General features: G+C 69.2%; 1 protein-coding gene across 6 annotated transcripts; it reads left to right on the plus strand.

The window, feature by feature from the left end:
- Positions 1–790: 790 nt before the first annotated feature.
- Positions 791–18,541, plus strand: GPR179 (G protein-coupled receptor 179). 6 transcript variants are annotated; one of them, XM_068171130.1, is made up of 12 exons: positions 791–1,771; positions 2,548–2,656; positions 5,252–5,354; positions 5,506–5,702; positions 5,884–5,952; positions 7,289–7,398; positions 7,526–7,764; positions 8,809–8,947; positions 9,569–9,674; positions 10,448–10,594; positions 11,476–16,289; positions 16,443–18,541. In XM_068171130.1, exons 1-12 carry the CDS (start codon positions 927–929, stop codon positions 17,899–17,901), a joined length of 8,337 nt encoding a protein of 2,778 aa, XP_068027231.1. In that variant the 5' UTR covers positions 791–926; the 3' UTR covers positions 17,902–18,541. The 6 variants fall into 6 exon arrangements, with proteins under 6 accessions (XP_068027231.1, XP_068027229.1, XP_068027232.1 ...); XM_068171128.1 differs by having other exon boundaries at positions 11,476–15,762; positions 15,883–18,541; XM_068171131.1 differs by having other exon boundaries at positions 11,476–15,057; positions 15,439–18,541.
- Positions 18,542–20,764: the final 2,223 nt, after the last annotated feature.

A 20,764-nucleotide genomic window follows, 5' to 3' on the forward strand; every position in this document is an offset into this window, starting at 1 on the left:
CTCTTGCACAGCCCTCGGCTCTTGCGACGACCTTGGCACGGTTCTCGCACAGGGTCTTGCGTGGCTCTGCAGGGCCCTTGGCTCTCGCATAGCTTTTGCGCGGCGCTTACAGCCAGCACATCCCCCTGCAGGAGAGGGCTTGCGACCAGCTCTCCCCGCAGCTGCCTGAAGGCTGGGGAGAAGTCGCCGTGGCTCAGGTGGGGACTGGGTGACCTCCTCAAGTCCATTCCGCCCCCACCCCTTCTGGGCACAGAGCCTTAGCAGCCTCCAGCGCCTCAGTTTCCCCTCTGCAACCAGGGCAGTGCTGCGTGGGGACCCAGGACGTCACCCCCCGGCTTTGGTGGGGGGTGGGTGTCAGGCCCTGCAGTGGGGACCCCGTCAGCCCCCCGAGGGACATCTCCTGCGGGTGCCATCACCTCCATTTCCACCCCATGGCTGGGGGGTGGGGTGGGGGGTTGGGCGCTGCAGGACTGAAGCCCAGGACCATATGGGCAACCAGCGGGCGACCTTCTCCCCCCACCCCAGCTGCCAAGGGGGCCTCGGGGAGGGGGACAGCGGGAGGAAAATTCCCAGCCCCGTTGCCATGGCTTCCCGTCAGGATGCGCTTACATCAATGCCAGTCCGAGGGGGTCAGGGTGTGGGGATCCCCCCACGGGGCTCGGTGTGGGGGGCACTCTGCTAGCCCGAGCGGGAGCGCGGAGGCAGGCGGGGGGGCTCCGTGCGGGCAGCGCCGGCAGATGAACGTTTTGGAGCTGGTGACGTCTGCTCCGGCATCGCTGGGGGAGGAAAGCAGGCAGCAGAGCCGGAGTCCAGCCCTGCAGAGCTGAGCAGGCTCCCGGCCGGCTCGGGCACCGTGCCCACCATGCCCCCCCCGGGCCGGCCGGTGGGGCCGCAGGGGGCCGGGGGGCTCCGTTGAGCCCCCAGCCATGGGGCCGCGGCGGTGGCCGTTGCTGTGGTGCTTGCAGGCGGTGCTGCTCCGTGGCACCGTCCTTGTGGGGGGCCAGCGCCCACAGGAGAGACCCCCCCGGCCGGCAGGATGGTCCTCAGCATCCTCCTCCTCCTCCTGGATGCCCACAGCGGAGCCAGGAGCGCCGAGGGACCCCGAGGGCTCGGCGGCGGCGATGCTTTTCCTGCAGACGGGCGATGCGCAGCGGCTGGCCCGGGCCAACTGCAGCCGGGGGGTCGTGGCGGGGGCAGCCGGTGCCAGTCCCCCCGCGGCGCTGCGTGCCACCCTGCGGGCCGCCCCCGAGGCGCTGGCACACGCTGCCAACTTCCTCAACATGCTCTTCCAGACCAACGACATCCGCGAAGCCAGCGTGGCCGAGGACGTGGAGTGGTACCAGGCGCTGGTCCGCAGCCTGGCGGAGGGGCACCCCTGGGTGCACCGGGCGGTGCTCGCCCTCGACGCCCACCCGCTGGCCGCCAAGCCCCGCTTGATGCTGCAGGCTACCAAAGGGGGAGAGGAGATCCTGCTGCGGGACGTCTCTGCCGCCGCCCCCAGCTCGGGCAACCTCAGCTGGGACAACGAATGGTTCAACTCCTTCAAGTCGCAGCGGACCCCCCCGCTCCGCAAGCGCCTGCTCAGCAACGACCTGAGCAGCATGGACACCCCGAAGTGGCAGCGGGGGGACAGCTACGTGGGGGAGCCGGGCCACGTGCGGTGGTCCCCGCCGTTCCTCCAGTGCCAGGACGGCAAGTTCCTGCCCAGCTGGATGGTCACCCTCTCCTCCGCCTTCTACGGGCTCAAGCCGGACCTCAGCCCCGAGTTCAAGTAAGTGGCACCCGGGGGTGGGCGGAAGAGAGGGCTGGGGGCTGCCCCCGTGTGGATTTGAGGGGGGTGGGGTGGTGGTGAAGGTGCGGGCAGCGCGGGGCAGGGTGTGTGCCAGCCCTCCTGGCACCCTCCTGGCACCCTGCCCGCCTCCCCGTGCTCGTGGGTGTTTGCACGTCCACAGGCACCCAGCTGCGCCCTGGCCCCCCGTGGTTGTCCCTGTGCTGCCCACCTTGGGCTGCCCCCCACCCCCAGAGCCCCCCCTGCCACAGCTGGGCTGGGCTGGGGGGTGAGCAGGGCTGGGGTCTCTTCGGGAGCTGGTGGGTTCCTGGTGCACCCCAGCCCCCCCCGTGTGAGGAGCCGTGGTGGGAGGCGCTGGGGGCAGCGGCGTTTGGGGCTGGAGAGGGGACGTGGTCCCATTGCCAAGGGGGAAGCCCTGCGCCCCCCTCGGAGCACCCAGGGAAGAGGGTCGGTGCCAGGGGGCGAAGGGCAGCACGCAGGAGCCACCCCAGCAGCTCCCAGCAAAACTCGGGGGGGAGCTGCTGCCCCTGCCCTCGACCACCCCCCGCTCCCCCTCCAGCCTCCCCCCGACACGGTTTCAAAGTGGGGGGACACCCCCCCCCCGACCGGAGGGGTCTGGGGGACATTGCTGACCTCTCACATCGCCACCCCACGAGCAGCCAGTCCCAGTGGGGCACTGCCACACGCCGGGGGGGGGGGCAGAAGGAGGGGCACAGGGTGGGCACAGAGAAGCCCCCCGGGGCTGTCCCTCCGCGCAGGGGCGTCGTGAGGGTGGACATCGAGCTGCGGGATGTGGCCATCGACCAGTGCAGCCCCGGGCCAGGCTGGTTTGCTGACACTCATCGCTGTGACCTCAACAGCACCCAGGTACCAGCACCCCCGGGCTGGGGGAGCCCCACTCCAAAGGGTCCCTTCTCCCCCCGCCCCCTCCCCAGCCAGGCTGTCCCCGGCTGTGTCCCTCCCTGCAGGCTGAGCTTTATCCCCTCCGGCTCGCTCCATCTGCCGGCTCCAGGCCGCCGCAGCCCGGGGGTTTATTGTGCAAATCTTCCTCTGCCCACAGCCAGCGACCCAGCGGCTGCCTGCCCGGGCACCCCCCCGGCTCCCTGCCCGGGCACCCCGCATCTGCCTGCCCGGGCACCCCCCCGGCTCCCTGCCCGGGCACCCCGCATCTGCCTGCCCGGGCATCCCCCCGGCTCCCTGCCCGGGCACCCCCCCGGCTCCCTGCCCGGGCACCCCGCATCTGCCTGCCCGGGCATCCCCCCGGCTCCCTGCCCGGGCACCCCACAGCTCCCTGCCCGGGCACCCCCGCATCTGCCTGCCCGGGCATCCCCCCGGCTCCCTGCCCGGGCACCCCCACAGCTCCCTGCCCGGGCACCCCCGCATCTGCCTGCCCGGGCACCCCAGCAGTTCCCTGCCCGGGCACCCCGCAGCTCCCTGCCCGGGCACCCCAGCAGTTCCCTGCCCGGGCACCCCCGCATCTGCCTGCCCGGGCACCCCAGAGGCTGCCTGCCCGGGCACCCCAGCAGTTCCCTGCCCGGGCACCCCAGAGGCTGCCTGCCCGGGCACCCCCGCAGCTCCCTGCCCGGGCACCCCACAGCTCCCTGCCCGGGCACCCCAGAGGCTGCCTGCCCGGGCACCCCCGCAGCTCCCTGCCCGGGCACCCCCGCAGCTCCCTGCCCGGGCACCCCAGAGGCTGCCTGCCCGGGCACCCCCGCAGCTCCCTGCCCGGGCACCCCAGAGGCTGCCTGCCCGGGCACCCCCGCATCTGCCTGCCCGGGCACCCCGCAGCTCCCTGCCCGGGCACCCCCCCGGCTCCCTGCCCGGGCATCCCCCCGGCTCCCTGCCCGGGCACCCCCACAGCTCCCTGCCCGGGCACCCCACAGCTCCCTGCCCGGGCACCCCCGCGGCTGCCTGCCCGGGCACCCCCACAGCTCCCTGCCCGGGCACCCCCGCAGCTCCCTGCCCGGGCACCCCACAGCTCCCTGCCCGGGCACCCCCGCGGCTGCCTGCCCGGGCACCCCAGAGGCTCCCTGCCCGGGCACCCCAGAGGCTCCCTGCCCGGGCACCCCCGCAGCTCCCTGCCCGGGCACCCCAGAGGCTCCCTGCCCGGGCACCCCAGAGGCTCCCTGCCCGGGCACCCCCGCGGCTGCCTGCCCGGGCACCCCAGAGGCTCCCTGCCCGGGCACCCCAGAGGCTCCCTGCCCGGGCACCCCCGCAGCTCCCTGCCCGGGCACCCCCGCGGCTGCCTTCCCGGGCACTCCCAGCAGCTCCCTGCCCGGGCACCCCAGCGAATCCCTGCCCAGGCACCCCCGCGGCTCCCTGCCCGGGCACCCCAGCGAATCCCTGCCCTGGCACCCCCGCGGCTGCCTGCCCGGGCACCCCAGCGAATCCCTGCCCGGGCACCCCAGCGGCTCTCTACCCGGGCACCCCAACGAATCTCTGCCCAGGCACCCCCGCGGCTCTCTGCCCGGGCACCCCCGCAGCTCCCTGCCCGGGCACCCCAGCGACGAGCAGCGCTTGGGGAGGGGGCGAGGGGAGCTGCCAACCTATGGCTCAACCTACCCTGACCAGCAGCCCCCTAATCCCTTCGGTGGTGCCCAAGTGGGTGGTGCCCGGGCGTGGCACAACCAGCAGCACCCTCACCTCCCTCTGTGCCCAGCTGGGTGATACCAGCACCACTACCAACCCCCTCTGCCTGTGCCCAGCTGGGTGACACCAGCACCACTACCAACCCCCTCTGCCTGTGCCCAGCTGGGTGACACCAGCACCACCCCCCTCTGGTTGTGCCCAGCTGGGTGGTACCTGGGTGCGTCTCAGTGCCCCAGACCCCTTCTCTCCGTGCCCAGCTGGGTGATGCCCGTGTGTGCTGCCCTTGGCACGACCCTGGCAGCCCTCCCTCCACCCCACTCCGAGCTGGGGTGCCACCCCAGAAGCTGTGCCAGAGGGAGGGGGAAGGCAGCAGCGGCTTCTCTTTCTTCCCTGGGCTGGGCGATGCCCTCTGCAGGGCTGGGCGATGCCCTCGGCAGGGCTGGGCGATGCCCTCTGCAGGGCTGGGCGATGCCCTCGGCAGGGCTGGGCTCTGCCCCTGGGCACCTCCCCAGCAAACAACAATAGGCAGAGAAGCTGCCAGCCCCCGGCAGGGTGCAGCCCGGGGGGGATTAGGGCAGGATTAGTGCCCTGGGCTGCATTAGGTCTCCATTTAGGGTTTAGGGAGGGATTTGGGGAGGGGGGAGCCGGGGGGGGGGCCAAGCTTTGGCTTTTAGCTCTTAAATATTTATCCATTGCTGGCTGCGGGGGGGGGGGGGGGGGGGAAGGGGAGGGGGAGGCTGGAGAGGGGTCAAGGGATGCTGGAGGCTCTCCTCCCCCCCCCAGGTGCAAAGGAGAAGGGCCGTGGGGCTCGAGGGGAGGGTGTGGGGGTGCAGGATGAGTCCCCCGCTGGGTGCCTCAGCTTGTCCCCTTCAGTGTGTCCCCCAGGAGGGTCGTGGATTTGTGCTTGGGAGGTACCTGTGCCGCTGCAAGCCAGGCTTCTACAGGGCTGGTGGAGTGGCCAGCGGTGCCAGGGCAGGTGGGTGCTGTGCCCACCCCTTGGGGGGTCCCCATCTCACCCAGTGGCACGGGCTGGAGGGGTTTGGGGGCAGCTCCAGCCGGTGCCCTGGGCGGGGAAGGTGCCGCCGAGCCTGGGCTGTCCTTTCACTTGGCCGCCTCTCTGCCCCCAGGCGCAGCGGGGGCGGACGGGGGGTCCCGGCTGGCATGCCGGCCCTGTCGCCAGGGATGTGCCACCTGTGAGGACGATGCCCCCTGCCTGATCCAGGAGGACCGGGCGCTGCGGGCAGCGGTGCTGTCGTGCCAGGCGTGCTGCATGCTGGCCGTGTTCCTCAGCATGCTCGTCTCCTACCACTACCGCCGCAGCAAGGCAAGGCTCCCCCTGGCTCTCCTCCCCCCGGCTGCCCTCCCCCAAACCCCAGCGGTCCTGGGGGGCTCTCGGGAGGGTGCCCCAGCCTGGCACGCTCAGGGGCATCTCCCTGCCCTGGCTCCATCCCCTCTGGGCACTGACCAAGCCCCCCGGCTGCAGCCTCACGCCTCTGTCCCTGCAGAGGATCCGCACGTCGGGAGTTGTCCTGCTGGAGACCATCCTCTTCGGCTCCCTCCTCCTCTACTTCCCGGTGAGCATCCCAGCCTGGAAAGCTTTGGGATGGGGTTCGAGAGCGCCGGCAGCCTGGCATCGAGCTGGCCCCGAGCAGGGCAGGGGCAGGGCTCTGCCTCCTCCTTCATTTCGCAGGCGCAGCCCCTGGCGTCCGCAGCAGGAAACCTTCTCGGGGACCCAAATCCCTCTTCTCCTGCTGGCCACGGGGATGAATCCCCTGCCGGAGAGCTGCTCCTTCCTGCTCCCTCCTGCCGGAGCCCTGCTCCCTCCTGCTCCCTCCTGCTCCCTCCTGCTCCCTTCTGCTCCCTCCTGCTCCCTCCTGCTCCCTCCTGATCCCTCCAGCCGGAGCCCTGCTCCCTCCTGTTCCCTCCTGCCGGAGCCCTGCTCCCTCCTGAGCTGCAGCAGCCCTGCACCCAAGGCAGGAAGAGCAGCACCGGGGCTGGCCCAGCCCTAGGCTGGTGTTGCCCCTGTACTGGGCGCTGCTGAGCCCCCCTCGAGTGCTGGGACCCTCGGTTTTGAGACCCTCACCCCAAGAAGAGGCAGCCAGGGAGGTGGTGGAGTCCCCAGCCCCGGAGGTGTCCAAGCAGCCTGTGGCCATGGCAGCTGGGGCTGTGGTTTGGTGGCCAGGGTGGGGTTGGACTCCACCTTGCAAGGCTTTTCCAGCCCAAACTCCTCTGAGATTCCCCTGAGGGGCTGGAGGGGGTCCAGGGAAGGGCAATGAAGCTGGGGAAGGGTCTCACAAGAGGAGCTCTAAGGTCGTTGAGTCCCAGCCCTGCTCCTGTGATTCATGAATCCACAGAAGGGGTTTGGGGCTGGAAGGGAGCTTCAGGAGCAGCCAGCTCCAACCCCCTTCCATGCCCAGGGACCCCTCCCACCAGCCCAGCCTGCTCAGGGCCTCATCCAGCCTGGTCCTGAACACCTCCAGGCAGGAGGCAGCCACAGCCTCCCCTGGGCAGCCTGTGCCAGGCTCTCCCCAGCCTCACTGCCAGGAGTTCCTTCCTCCTCTCCACTCTCAGTCTCCTCTCTCCCAGCTCAAAGCCATTGTCCCTCAGGCTGTCCCTCCCAGCCCTTGCCCCAAGCCCCTTCCCAGCTCTCCTGGAGCCCCTTCAGGCACTGGAAGCTGCTCTGAGCTCTCCCTGCAGCCTTCTCTCCTCCAGGCTGAACAGCTCCAACCCTCTCAGCCTGTCCCCGTGGGGGAGCTTCTGCAGCTGGGAAGCTCCAGCTGGTGGTGGGGTCGGGGGGAGGTGTTTCTGAGCCTCCAGCACTTCCCAACCCCTTGGGCAAAGCAGGATGCAGCCCCCTGCCACCTCTGCTCTCTCTGTGCCACCTCTGCTCTCTCTGTGCCCCCTCCCCAGGTCTTCATCCTCTACTTCAAGCCCAGCATCTTCCGCTGCATCCTGCTGCGCTGGGTGCGGCTCTTGGGCTTCGCCATCGTCTACGGCACCATCACCCTCAAGCTCTACAGGTAGCCAGGGGGAGGGGAGGGCTGGGCTGGGCTGGGCTGGGCAGGGGGCTGGACGCTTGGGACACCCCTCCCCCTTCCCCCCAACCAGCCAGCAGCAGCTGGGGGCTCACCCCTCCGCCCCCGGCAGGGTGCTGAAGGTGTTCCTGTCCCGCCCGGCCCCGCGGGTGCCCTGCGCCTCCAGCGAGAGGGTGCTGAAGATGCTGGGCCTGATCCTGCTGCTGGTGCTGTGGTTCCTGGCGGCCTGGACCATTGGGATGCTGGAGAACATCGACAAGAACATCCCCCTGGTGGTCCTTGCCCAGACCAGCCGGGGGCTCCACTTCTACATCTGCAGCCATGACCACTGGGACTACATGATGGTGATCGGTGAGCCCAGCTCCTGGCTGCCCCAGCCGGGCACCCCCAGCCCCCCAGCAGGGCAGCCTCTGGGGTTTCATTTCCTTGCCCACTGACCCTGCCCAGAGCCTTGGAAGCAGGGCTGGGGCTGCCCAAGCTGCCTCCCACCCTCCTCCTCTGAGCGTCTCCAGGGCTGGCCCCGGGCGACCCCCGGCACACATCCAGGCCGGGTGAGGAGGGGGTGAGGAGCAGCAGCCCTGCAGGGAAGGACCCTGGGGGGGTTGGGGGATGAGGAGCTTGGCAGGAGCCAGAGACATGCCCTGGCAGCCCAAAAAGCCACCTGTGCCCTGGGCTGCACCCAAGGCAGTGTGGCCAGCAGGTCCAGGGAGGGGATTCTGCCCTGCTGAGACCTCACCTGCAGCACTGCAGCCAGCTCTGGAGCCCCCACAAGGAGATGGAGCTGTTGGAGAGGGTCCAGGGAAGGCCATGAAGGTGATGAGAGGGCTGCAGGACCTTGGGGCTGGTCAGCCTGGAGAAGAGAAGGCTGCAGGGAGACCTTAGAGCAGCCCTCCAGTGCCTGAGGGGGCTCCAGGAGGGCTGGGCAGGGACTGTGGGCGAGGGCTGATGGGGCCAGGGGGAAGGGATTGGAACTGAGCAGGGCAGCTTGAGGCTGGACACTGGGAGGACATTCTTTGCTCTGAGGGTGGTGAGACTCTAGAACAGGCTGCCCAGGGAAGTGGAGGTGGTTCAGCCCAGGCTGGAGCAAGCTGGGCTGGGGGGGAGGTGTCCCTGCCCCTGGCAGGGGCTTGGAGCTGGATGTCCTTTCAGGTCCCTTCCATCCCAACCCATCCTGGGGGGCTGTGGCTCCCCCTGGGGTGCACCCTGGTGGCCTTTGTGCAGGCTGTGCTGGAGGCTGCTCAGCCCCAGCTCCCCCCCCCAGCCCCTGGCAGCGAGGCTGCAGCTGGCAGCAGCACCCAGCCCCGGGGCTCAGCACCCAGCGGTGCCAGCGGGGGGAAGGACCCCGGGGGCAGCAGGGAGGGTGCTCAGCAAGGGCTGCCCTGCTCTCTCCTGCAGCTGAGATGCTGTTCCTGCTGTGGGGCAGCTTCCTCTGCTATGCCACCCGTGCCGTGCCCTCTGCCTTCCACGAGCCTCGCTACCTGGGCATCGCCCTGCACAACGAGCTCCTGGTCTCTGCCACCTTCCACGTGGTCAGGTAGGGAGCTGCTGCCCTGCCCCCTGCCCCCTGCCCCCTGCCCAGACCCCACCTGCACTGCTGTGGCCAGCCCCCAGCACATGGACATAGCCCTGATGATCCTGGAGCATGGGGGCAGGCTGGGGGTGGTCAGCCCCAGGCAGACCTCAGAGCAGCCTGCCAGGAGCTGAAGGGGGCTACAAGGAGGCTCCAGAGGGACTGGCCCCAAAGGCCTGCAGGGCCAGCACCAAGGGCAATGGTTTGAGATGAGAGCAGAGCAGGTTGAGGTTGGATGTGAGGAAGAAGTTCTGCCCCAGGAGGCTGCTGGAAGACTGCAGCAGGCTGCCCAGGGAGGGGATTGGGGGGGAAGATACTCAAGGGGAGGCTGGAGAGGGCTCTGGGCAGCCTGATCCAGTGGAGGATGTCCCTGCAGAGAGCTTGGACTGGGTGGGCTCTGGAACTCCCTTCCCACCCAAACCAATCCAGGATTCCAAGGTCTGGGAACCGAGATGCCAGTCCCTGCCCACCCCCAAAGCCAGCGGGCTCCAGGGTCTCCCCCGGGCAGGGGGGAGGCTGTGGGGCTCTGGAGGTGGGGAAGGGGCTGTGGGGGTCCCAGCAGGACCTGGTGCTGCCCTCCTCCAGGTTCATCATGGTCCCCTCGCTGCACCCCGACTGGACCCTGCTGCTCTTCTTCGCTCACACCCATGGCACCATCACCATGACCCTGGCACTGCTCTTCATCCCCAAGGTAATGCTGGGCCCAGGGAGCCCTGGGGAGATGGGGCTGGGGTCCAGGGGGGCTTCTGGCACCCCCTGGGGAGGTGAGGCTGGGGCTCAGGAGTGCTTCTGGCACCCCCTGGGGAGGTGAGGCTGGGGTCCCCTGGGGGCTGGGGTCTCCTGGTGTTCCTGGGAGCCCTCGAGAAGATGGGGCTAGGGCTCCCTGGGGGCTGGGGTTCCTTGGGGGCTCCGGCTCCCTGGGGGGCAGGGGCAGCCTGGGGGCTGGGCTCTGGGGGCAGGGGCAGCCTGGGGACTGGAGGTTCCCTGGGAGGCACGGCTCCCTGGGGGACAGAGGTCCCTGGGGGGCAGGGGTCCTTGGGGGGCAGGGCTCCCTGGGGGCTGCAGGTTCCCTGGGGGGCAGGGGTGCTTGGGGGGCACGGCTCCCTGGGGGCTGCAGGTTCCCTGGGGGGCACGGCTCCCTGGGGGCTGGAGGTTCCCTGGGGGGCAGGGGTTCCTGGGGGGCACGGCTCCCTGGGGGGCACGGCTCCCTGGGGACTGGAGGTTCCCTGGGGGCTGGAGCTTCCCTGGGGGGCAGGGGTCCATGGGGGGCACGGCTCCCTGGGGGGCAGGGGTGCTTGGGGGGCAGGGGTCCATGGGGGCTGGAGGTTCCCTGGGGGCTGGAGGTTCCCTGGGGGGCACGGCTCCCCGGGGGGCAGGGGTCCCTGGGGGGCAGGGGCTCCTGGGGGGCAGGGGCTCCCTGCCGTCCCCGAGAGCCCCGAGCGCGGCGCCCTCTGCCCGCGGCAGCTGCTGCACGCCGGCTCGCCGCTGCGGGAGGAGATCGCGGCCGAGGTGTACGAGGACCAGCTGGACGTGGGGCGCTCGGGCTCCTGCCTGACCAGCAGCGTGGCCTCTGCCTGGAGCGAGCACAGCCTCGACCCCGATGACATCCGGGTGGGTGGCACACTCAGGACCTTCTTTTGACGCTAGCTGTGCAGAGTAAGAAGTGCCTTCTGCCGTCCTTCTGCTGCGGAGCTAAGAGGGGGGAGCCCGGGGTGGAAGGAGAGCGAAGCGGGGAGGGCTGCAGGGGGGTGGGCAGGGGGGTGGGCAGTGAGTGCGGGCGCCTGGGGGCAGCCTGGTTGTGTAGAGGCAGAGGGCTGGGTTGGAAAAGCCCTTCCGAGGCCGTCCAGCGGCAGCCCAGCACCACCCTGGCACCAAACCCTGCCCCCAGGTGCCATGGGCACAGGGTTCAGCAGCACCTCCGGGGCTGGGGACTCCATCACCCGCCCCGGGCAGCCTGTGCCGAGCCCTGACCACTCCTGCAGCACAGAAGCTGTTCCTCCTCTCCAAGCTAACCCTCCCTTGGCTCAAGTTCAGGCCAATTGCCTCTCATCCTTCCCCAGCAGCAGAGCCCAACCCCCACCTCACCCCAACCTCCTGCCAGGGAGCAAGGAGGTCTCCCTCAGCCTCCTCTTCTCCAGGCTGAATCCCCCCAGCCCCCTCAGCTGCTCCTCCCCAGCCCTCTTCTCCAGACCCTTCCCCACCTTTGTTGCCCTTCCCTGGCCCCGCTCCAGCCCTTCAAGGTCCAAAAGCGACCCCAAAACTCAAGGTGCAGCCTGCCCAGTGCCCAGCCCGGGGGCACAAGCCCTGCCCTGCTCCTGCTGCCCCACACCTCTGGCCGTAGAATGGGTCGGGTCGGAAAGGACCATCCGGCTCCGACCCCCTGGGACCCTTTGCTTCGAGGGTCCGAGCAGGGGCGCCGCGGGGCCGGCCGCGGACCGCAGCCCCTCCGTGACTTGCCCTCCCCTCTCTCCGCCGTCTCCCCCGGCGCGCAGGAGGAGCTGAAGAAGCTTTACCTGCAGCTGGAGGTGCACAAGGCCAGGAAGATGGCAACCAACAACCCTCACCTGGGCAAGAGGCGCAGCTCCCGGCGCAGCCTCCTCCGCTCCCTCGCCCGCCGCGGGGCTGAGCCGCCCGAAGTCCTCCCGCGCCGGGGCAGCACCGGCCCCGGCCCCGGCCCCGGGGAGCGGCTGGGCACCCCGGCACGCCGCAGCTCCTCAGCCAAACGCCTCCCCGATGCCAGCGGTGCCAGCCTGAGGATGAGGGAGGAAGGCTCCCGGCGCCGCGCCGCAGCCCTGCGCAAGTCCCGCAGCGCCGAGGGGGCCAGGGGGGAGCCCCCCGCAGGGTCGCCCAGCAGCCCGGGGGGCCTTGAGGGGAAGGCGGTGGCGGTGGCGGCCTCGGAGCCCTCTGACAGCGAGTCCCTGGATGCTGCCCCCCTCGTCTGCAGGTCAGCCAGCGCCCACAACCTGGCGGGACCCGGGCAGCTCCCCCTGCCCCGCGCTGCCCCCCTGCAGAAGTCGCTCAGCGCCGGGGCGCAGGACGAGGCTCTGCTGGCCGCCAGCCGAACCGCCTGGCACCCCCGGCGGCACCCGGCCCCGGCACCCGGACCCCCCAAGGCAGCTGGGGGCGCCAGCCCCGCCGGGAGGAGCCCCCGGCAGGAGGAGCCCCCCCCGGGCGAGGCCAAGGTGCAGAAGAGAGTCTCCTACGCTCCCGTCAAGAGCATCAGCGTGGACAGCTCCCACCCCCCCGGCAGGGTGAGGGTGGCAGTGAAGAGGACCCCCCCGCCCCCCCCAGTGCGTTACCAGAGCCTGGGGCAGCGTCCCACGGCGGCCACCGGCAGCCTGGAGACAGCAGAGCCCCCCCCGGCCCCCCTGGCACGGGCAGCAGAGCCCCGGGGAGCAGCAGGGGAGGAAGAAGCGGGGGGCACTGCCCCCCCGGCAGGGAAGGGCAGGCTGCTGCCGGCGGCATCCATCCCGGCGCAGGTCTGCCCCTGGGAGCTGCTCCAGGAGGAGATCTTGAGCCAGAAGCAGAGAGCTGCCGAGGCAGCAGCGCTGGGGACCCCTGGGGGCGCAGAGGCCACCCCGAGCCCCAGCCCATCCTTCCAGAAGGCCTCCCTGAGGAGCCTGGGGCTTGCCATCAAAGCCTTCAACCGCTCCAGGGGGAGAAGCATCCTGAGGGGGAAGGGGGAGGCCGAGGGGAGCCTCAGGAAGAGGGGGCAGGAGGGGGGCAGCAGGAGGGAGAGGCTCAGCCTGGCAGAGACATCAGCCCCCGAGGGGAGCAGCCATGAGTGGAGCAGGCAGAGGCCCAGCAGTGAGCCCACTGCCCACCCCTGGCAGGGGGGCACAGCCCTCTGCCAGCACAACAACAACGCTGCCAGCAGCTGGGGAGCTGAGGGCTGGTGGGACAGAGGGACAGAGGGACACGGGGACAGCCCAGCCCTGGGGACAGGGCACGAGGAGGGACTGGCAGAGGAGCCCAGCGCCCCCCGGGGGGCTGCAGATGCTGGGGGGGCCCTGGAGCCACCCTCGGGGCTGCACCTTGCCCCCCCCAGTGCCGGCCACCGAGAAGGAGCTGAAGGTCCTCACGAAGCCCTGGAGAGGGCCAGCAGCGGGCAGGCACAGGCACAGTGCCAGGAAGGTGCTGAGGCTCCCGCGGCAGAGCCAGGGCAGGAGGCTCCTGCAGCCCCCCCGGGGCTGGGGGCACCGAAGGAAGTGGTGGCAGGGCTGGGAGAAGGGCTCAGGGTCAGCACTGGGTCCCTCCCCGCCCGGGGGCAGGCAGGGGCGGAGCAGCCTCCTGCAGGCAGCCTGTGCCCATCCTGGGGGGCTGCCGGGGAGCCGGGGGCTGAGCTCTGTGCCCAGGGAGCCCCAGGCGGCCCGGCTGGCAGGGGAGCTCTGCTGCGCCAGCAGGCCATGGCCTCCCGGGAGGATGCTGAGCCCCCAGCGGGCAGGGAGAGCCCAGCCCGGGCGCTGGAGCAGGGGGGAAGCCCACCCCAGCTCCTTGGTCCCAGGAGGGTCCCACCGAGGAGCCAGAGCCTGGCCGTGGCCCCAGGCCCCGCGGGGAGAGGCAGCAGGGAGGCAGAGGGAGGTGCTGGGGAAGCCCAGGCTGATGCCAGGGTGAGAGTGGAAAGCTGCCCCTGGGAGGAGAGCAGGGATGAGAGACGGGGGGCAGGCAGAGCTCCAGGGCAGGGGGGCACGGAGGGGGTCCCCCGTGGCCCCGGGGAAGAGCTGGGAGTAGAGAAACCCCCAGCAGAAAGGCCAAGGCTGCTGAAAGCTGCTTCAGGGCAAGCAGAGAGTGTGGAGGGCAGCAGGGCTGAGGGCTGCCCGTGGGAGGCTGGGGAAGGGGCAAGGAGCAGCAGAGCAGAAATCTGCCCCTGGGACACGGAGGAGGCTCAGGTGGAGCAGGAGAGGCTGGGAGGAGAGAGGAGGCAGCAGCTCAGGAGCAGCAGAGCTACCTCTGGGGGGCTGCTGAGAGCACAGGAGAGGGGGAGCAGGGGGAGCGCTGAGACACCCCCAAAAGCTGCCCCCAAAAGCTCTGAACCCCCCCTGGGACCTGCCCCCCAAAGCTCTGAGCTGCCAGGAGTGAGCTCCCGGAGCCTGCTGAGCACCCTGGCCTCTGTTTGCCCCTGGGAGAGCCTGGGCATGGAGCAGCCCCCAGAAAGACTTCCCAGGAGCCCAGCACTGCCCAAAGCTCCTGCCAAGGAGTCCCAGAGTGGAGACAGCCTCAAGGCTGAGGTCTGCCCCTGGGAGGCTGCAGAGGTGGAACCCACTCAGAAAGCAGAGATCTGCCCCTGGGAGAGCACAGACAGGCAGCAGCCACCAGAAAGACTTCCCAGGAGCCCAGTGCTGCCCAAAGCTCCTGCCAAAAAGTCCCAGAGTAGGGAGAGCCTCAAGGCTGAGATCTGCCCTTGGGAGGGCACAGACAGGGAGCAGCTCTCACCACAACCTCCTGCCAGGAGCCCAGCACTGCCCAAAGCTCCTTCCAGGGAGAGCCTCAAGGCTGAGATCTGTCCCTGGGAGAGCACAGACAGGGAGCAGCCCCCAGAGAAACCCCAGCCCAGGAGCCCAACACTGCCCAAAGCTCCTTCCAAGGAGTCCCAGAGCAGGGAGAGCCTGAAGGCTGAGGTCTGCCCCTGGGAAGCTCCAGAGGTGGAACCCACTCAGAAAGCAGAGATCTGCCCCTGGGAGAGCACAGACAGGGAGCAGCCCCCAGAGAAACCCCAACCCAGGAGCCCAACACTGCCCAAAGCTCCTTCCAAGAAGTCCCAGAGTGGAGACAGCCTCAAGGCTGAGGTCTGCCCCTGGGAAGCTCCAGAGGTGGAACCCACTCAGAAAGCAGAGATCTGCCCCTGGGAGAGCACAGATGTGAAGCAGCCACCAGAGAGACCCCAACCCAGGAGCCCAACACTACCCAAAGCTCCTGGCAAGAAGTCCCAGAGCAGGGAGAGCCTCAAGGCTGAGATCTGCCCCTGGGAGAGCACAGACAGAGAGCAGCTCCCACCACAACCTCCTGCCAGGAGCCCAACACTGCCCAAAGCTCCTTCCAAGAAGTCCCAGAGTGGAGACAGCCTCAAGGCTGAGGTCTGTCCCTGGGAGGCTCCAGGGGCTGGAGGGAAAGCAGAGGTCTGTCCCTGGGAGGCTGCAGGGGCTGGAGCTGGAGGGAAAGCAGAGGTCTGCCCCTGGGAGGTGGCTGCTCCAGCACCAGCTAACGAGAAACCAAGGCAGCCCCAGGCTGCTCTGTCCATGGTGAGCAGAAGCTCCTGGAGAGGCAAAGGTGTCCAGGGAGAGACTGGAGGCAGCACGGCTGGGAGGAAGGAGGCAGCAAGCAGTGGCCCTGAGTCCATCTGCCCCTGGGAGAGCACAGACACAGAGAGCTCCTCCCCAGGGCATGGAAGGAGGAGCACAGAGCTGCTGGGAGCCTCCAGCAGGAAAGCAGAGAGCAGGGAGAGCCTCAAGGCTGAGGTCTGCCCCTGGGAGGCTGCAGAGGTGGAATCCACTCAGAAAGCAGAGATCTGCCCCTGGGAAACAGACAGGGAGCAGCCCCCAGAGAAACCCCAACCCAGGAGCCCAGTGCTGCCCAAAGCTCCTTCCAGGGAGAGCCTCAAGGCTGAGATCTGCCCCTGGGAGAGCACAGACAGGGAGCAGCTCCCACCACAGCCTCCTGCCAAGAGCCCAACACTGCCCAAAGCTCCTTCCAAGAAGTCCCAGAGTGGAGACAGCCTCAAGGCTGAGATCTGCCCCTGGGAGGCTGCAGAGGTGGAACCCACTCAGAAAGCAGAGATCTGTCCCTGGGAGAGCACAGACAGGGAGCAGCCACCGGAGAGACCCCAACCCAGGAGCCCAACACTACCCAAAGCTCCTTCCAAGAAGTCCCAGAGTGGAGACAGCCTCAAGGCTGAGATCTGCCCCTGGGAGGCTGCAGGGGCTGGAGGGAAAGCAGAGATCTGCCCCTGGGAGAGCACAGACAGGGAGCAGCCACCAGAGAAACCCCAACCCAGGAGCCCAACACTGCCCAAAGCTCCTTCCAAGGAGTCCCAGAGTGGAGACAGCCTCAAGGCTGAGGTCTGCCCCTGGGAAGCTCCAGAGGTGAAACCCACTCAGAAAGCAGAGATCTGCCCCTGGGAGAGCACAGACAGGGAGCAGCCCCCAGAGAAACCCCAGCCCAGGAGCCCAACACTGCCCAAAGCTCCTTCCAAGAAGTCCCAGAGCAGAGAGAGCCTCAAGGCTGAGATCTGTCCCTGGGAGAGCACAGACAGGGAGCAGCTCCCACCACAACCTCCTGCCAGGAGCCCAACACTGCCCAAAGCTCCTTCCAGGGAGAGCCTCAAGGCTGAAGTCTGTCCCTGGGAAGCTCCAGAGGTGGAATCCACTCAGAAAGCAGAGATCTGTCCCTGGGAGAGCACAGACAGGCAGCAGCCACCAGAGAAACCCCAACCCAGGAGCCCAACACTTCCCAAAGCTCCTGGCAAGAAGTCCCAGAGCAGGGAGAGCCTCAAGGCTGAGATCTGTCCCTGGGAGAGCACAGATGTGAAGCAGCCCCCAGAGAAACCCCAGCCCAGGAGCCCAGTGCTGCCCAAAGCTCCTTCCAAGAAGTCCCAGAGTGGAGACAGCCTCAAGGCTGAGATCTGCCCCTGGGAAGCTCCAGAGGTGGAACCCACTCAGAAAGCAGAGATCTGTCCCTGGGAGAGCACAGACAGGCAGCAGCCACCAGAGAAACCCCAGCCCAGGAGCCCAACACTGCCCAAAGCTCCTTCCAAGAAGTCCCAGAGCAGAGAGAGCCTCAAGGCTGAGGTCTGTCCCTGGGAGAGCACAGACAGGGAGCAGCTCCCACAGCAGCCTGCTGCCAGGAGCCCAACACTGCCCAAAGCTCCTTCCAGGGAGAGCCTCAAGGCTGAGGTCTGCCCTTGGGAGAGCACAGACAGGGAGCAGCCACCAGAGAAACCCCAGCCCAGGAGCCCAGTGCTGCCCAAAGCTCCTTCCAAGAGGTCCCAGAGCGGAGACAGCCTCAAGGCTGAGGTCTGTCCCTGGGAAGCTCCAGAGGTGGAACCCACTCAGAAAGCAGAGATCTGCCCCTGGGAGGCTGCAGGGGCTGGAGCTGGAGGGAAAGCAGAGGTCTGCCCCTGGGAGGCTGCAGGGGCTGGAGCTGGAGGGAAAGCAGAGATCTGCCCCTGGGAGGCTGCAGGGGCTGGAGCTGGAGGGAAAGCAGAGGTCTGCCCCTGGGAGGCTGCAGGGGCTGGAGCTGGAGGGAAAGCAGAGATCTACCCCTGGGAGGCTGCAGGGGCTGGAGGGAAAGCAGAGGTCTGCCCCTGGGAGGCTGCAGGGGCTGGAGCTGGAGGGAAAGCAGAGATCTGCCCCTGGGAGGCTGCAGGGGCTGGAGGGAAAGCAGAGATCTGCCCCTGGGAGGCTGCAGAGCTCAGCAGCTTGGAGCAGCAGAGCTCGCACCCAGCAGCAGCTGGCAGAGCATCTCCTGTGGGGAAGGCAGAGTCAGCGCTGCCGGCAGGAGGCAGCTCCAGCTCTGCAGCAGCCCTGCCGAGGAGCTCCGGGGGCAGGCCCAGCAGGGAGGCTGAGCACAAGCCCCTCTGCCGCCTCTCGGGGGGCAGCCAGCACCCACGGGGGGCCAGGGCAGCCCCAAGGCCTGGGGGAGCCAGCTTGGGCCCCGGGCCAGGCTCCAGCCCGGGCAGGGTTTGTCCCTGGGAGGCAGAAGAGGCTCCCCCAGCAGCTGGGGACGGCAGCCCCGGCGCCAGCAGAGCCTCTGAGGTGTGCCCGTGGGAGGTGGAGAGCCTGGACCCCCCCCAAGGATGCCAGCAGGGCAGAGCCGGGGCTGGGGCTGAGCCCACAGCTGAGGTCTGCCCCTGGGACCAGGAGGAGCTGCCCCCTGAGCAGCAGCGGGGGGCAGGCAGGGTGGGCATCCACAGCAAGCCCTGAGCAGCCTGGGCAGAGGCTCAGGGGACCACCCAGGGCACGGCCACGCTGCCAGCAGGCGCCAGGGGTGCCCATCCTGCAGCCAGGCCTGGGGACCCAGGCTGCCAGGGGGCAGCTGGCATCCCCTGCCTGCACTGCAGCGCTGCACCAGGGCACTGCTGCCCGGCCCAGCCCCGAGGGGCACCATGCCACAGCCACCCCCAGGCTGGCCTCTGCCCCGGGGTGGGCACCCGTGCCTCCAGCACCGCGGGGGGCACCTTGCCTGGCACCCCAGAACCCACCACCCCCTCCAGCTGGGCGCTGAGGCAGGGGAAGGGTCGGAGCAGGAGCAGCAGGAGGGAGGCAGAGCAGGGAGGAAATTGGCTCTCAGAGGTCCTGCAGCACAGCTGGGGAGGTCTCAGAGCTGCTGCCACCTATCCTAGAGGGTGGCTGCTGTCACCTCCCCTGGGGCTGGCTGCTGTCACCTCCCCCTGGGGCTGGCTGCTGTCACCTCCCATGGGGCTGGCTGCTGTCACCTCCCCCTGGGGCTGGCTGCTGTCACCTCCCCCTAGGGCTGGCTGCTGTCACCTCCCCTGGGGCTGGCTGCTGTCACCTCCCCTAGGGGCTGGCTGCTGTCACCTCCCCCTGGGGCTGGCTGCTGTCACCTCCCTTGGGGCTGGCTGCTGTCACCTCCCCCTGGGGCTGGCTGCTGTCACCTCCCTTGGGGCTGGCTGCTGTCACCTCCCCTAGGGGCTGGCTGCTGTCACCTCCCCTAGGGGCTGGCTGCTGTCACCTCCCTTGGGGCTGGCTGCTCTCACCTCCCCCTGGGGCTGGCTGCTGTCACCTCCCCCTGGGGCTGGCTGCTGTCACCTCCCCTGGGGCTGGCTGCTGTCACCTCCCCTGGGGCTGGCTGCTGTCACCTCCCCCTGGGGCTGGCTGCTGTCACCTCCCTAGGGGCTGGCTGCTGTCACCTCCCTTGGGGCTGGCTGCTGTCACCTCCCCCTGGGGCTGGCTGCTGTCACCTCCCCTGGGGCTGGCTGCTGTCACCTCCCCTGGGGCTGGCTGCTGTCACCTCCCCCTGGGGCTGGCTGCTGTCACCTCCCTAGGGGCTGGCTGCTGTCACCTCCCCCTAGGGCTGGCTGCTGTCACCTCCCCCTGGGGCTGGCTGCTGTCACCTCCCCCTGGGGCTGGCTGCTGTCACCTCCCCTAGGGCTGGCTGCTGTCACCTCCCCCTAGGGCTGGCTGCTGTCACCTCCCCCTGGGGCTGGCTGCTGTCACCTCCCCCTGGGGCTGGCTGCTGTCACCTCCCTAGGGGCTGGCTGCTGTCACCTCCCTTGGGGCTGGCTGCTGTCACCTCCCCTAGGGGCTGGCTGCTGTCACCTCCCCTGGGGCTGGCTGCTGTCACCTCCCTAGGGGCTGGCTGCTGTCACCTCCCCTAGGGGCTGGCTGCTGTCACCTCCCCCTGGGGCTGGCTGCTGTCACCTCCCACTAGGGCTGGCTGCTGTCACCTCCCCTGGGGCTGGCTGCTGTCACCTCCCCTAGGGGCTGGCTGCTGTCACCTCCCCTGGGGCTGGCTGCTGTCACCTCCCTAGGGGCTGGCTGCTGTCACCTCCCCTAGGGGCTGGCTGCTGTCACCTCCCCCTGGGGCTGGCTGCTGTCACCTCCCCTGGGGCTGGCTGCTGTCACCTCCCTTGGGGCTGGCTGCTGTCACCTCCCACTAGGGCTGGCTGCTGTCACCTCCCCTGGGGCTGGCTGCTGTCACCTCCCCTGGGGCTGGCTGCTGTCACCTCCCACTAGGGCTGGCTGCTGTCACCTCCCCTGGGGCTGGCTGCTGTCACCTCCCCTAGGGGCTGGCTGCTGTCACCTCCCCTGGGGCTGGCTGCTGTCACCTCCCTAGGGGCTGGCTGCTGTCACCTCCCCTAGGGGCTGGCTGCTGTCACCTCCCCCTGGGGCTGGCTGCTGTCACCTCCCCTGGGGCTGGCTGCTGTCACCTCCCCTGGGGGTGGCTGCTGTCACCTCCCCTTGGGGCTGGCTGCTGTCACCTCCCCCTGGGGCTGGCTGCTGTCACCTCCCCTAGGGCTGGCTGCTGTCACCTCCCCTGGGGCTGGCTGCTGTCACCTCCCCTGGGGCTGGCTGCTGTCACCTCCCCCTGCCCCTTCCTCCACCCTTCCCTTCCCTTCCCCTCTCCCGGGGAAGAGCCTTTGCTGCCCTCTGCTGCTGGTGGCCTCCAGCGCTGGGAGCTAAGTGTCCAGGGAGCAATAAAAGAGATCTCAACACAGCACAAAGAGTGACCTGGGCTGGGGGGGAGGGGGAGAGGGAAAGGGAGAGAGGGAGGAGGAGAAACAGTGAGAGGAGAGGCTGGGAGGGAGCTCAGGGGATGAGGCTGGGAGGGAGCTCAGGAGATGAGGCTGGGAGGGAGCTCAGAGGATGAGGCTGAGGGAAGCTCAGGGGATGAGGCTGGGAGGGAGCTCAGAGGATGAGGCTGGGAGGGAAGCTCAGGGGATGAGGCTGGGAGGGAGCTCAGAGGATGAGGCTGAGGGAAGCTCAGGGGATGAGGCTGGGAGGGAGCTCAGAGGATGAGGCTGGGAGGGAAGCTCAGGGGATGAGGCTGGGAGGGAGCTCAGGGGATGAGGCTGGGAGGGAGCTCAGAGGATGAGGCTGAGGGAAGCTCAGGGGATGAGGCTGGGAGGGAGCTCAGAGGATGAGGCTGGGAGGGAAGCTCAGGGGATGAGGCTTGGAGGGAGCTCAGGGGATGAGGCTGGGAGGGAAGCTCAGGGGATGAGGCTGGGAGGGAGCTCAGGGGATGAGGCTGAGGGAAGCTCAGGGGATGAGGCTGGGAGGGAAGCTCAGAGAATGAGGCTGGGAGGGAGTTCAGAGGATGAGGCTG

The sequence above is a fragment of the Melanerpes formicivorus genome, unplaced genomic scaffold (assembly GCF_026170545.1).
Source record: "Melanerpes formicivorus ecotype bairdi unplaced genomic scaffold, bMelFor1.0.p_v2 SCAF_1931, whole genome shotgun sequence".
Taxonomy (NCBI): domain Eukaryota; kingdom Metazoa; phylum Chordata; class Aves; order Piciformes; family Picidae; genus Melanerpes; species Melanerpes formicivorus.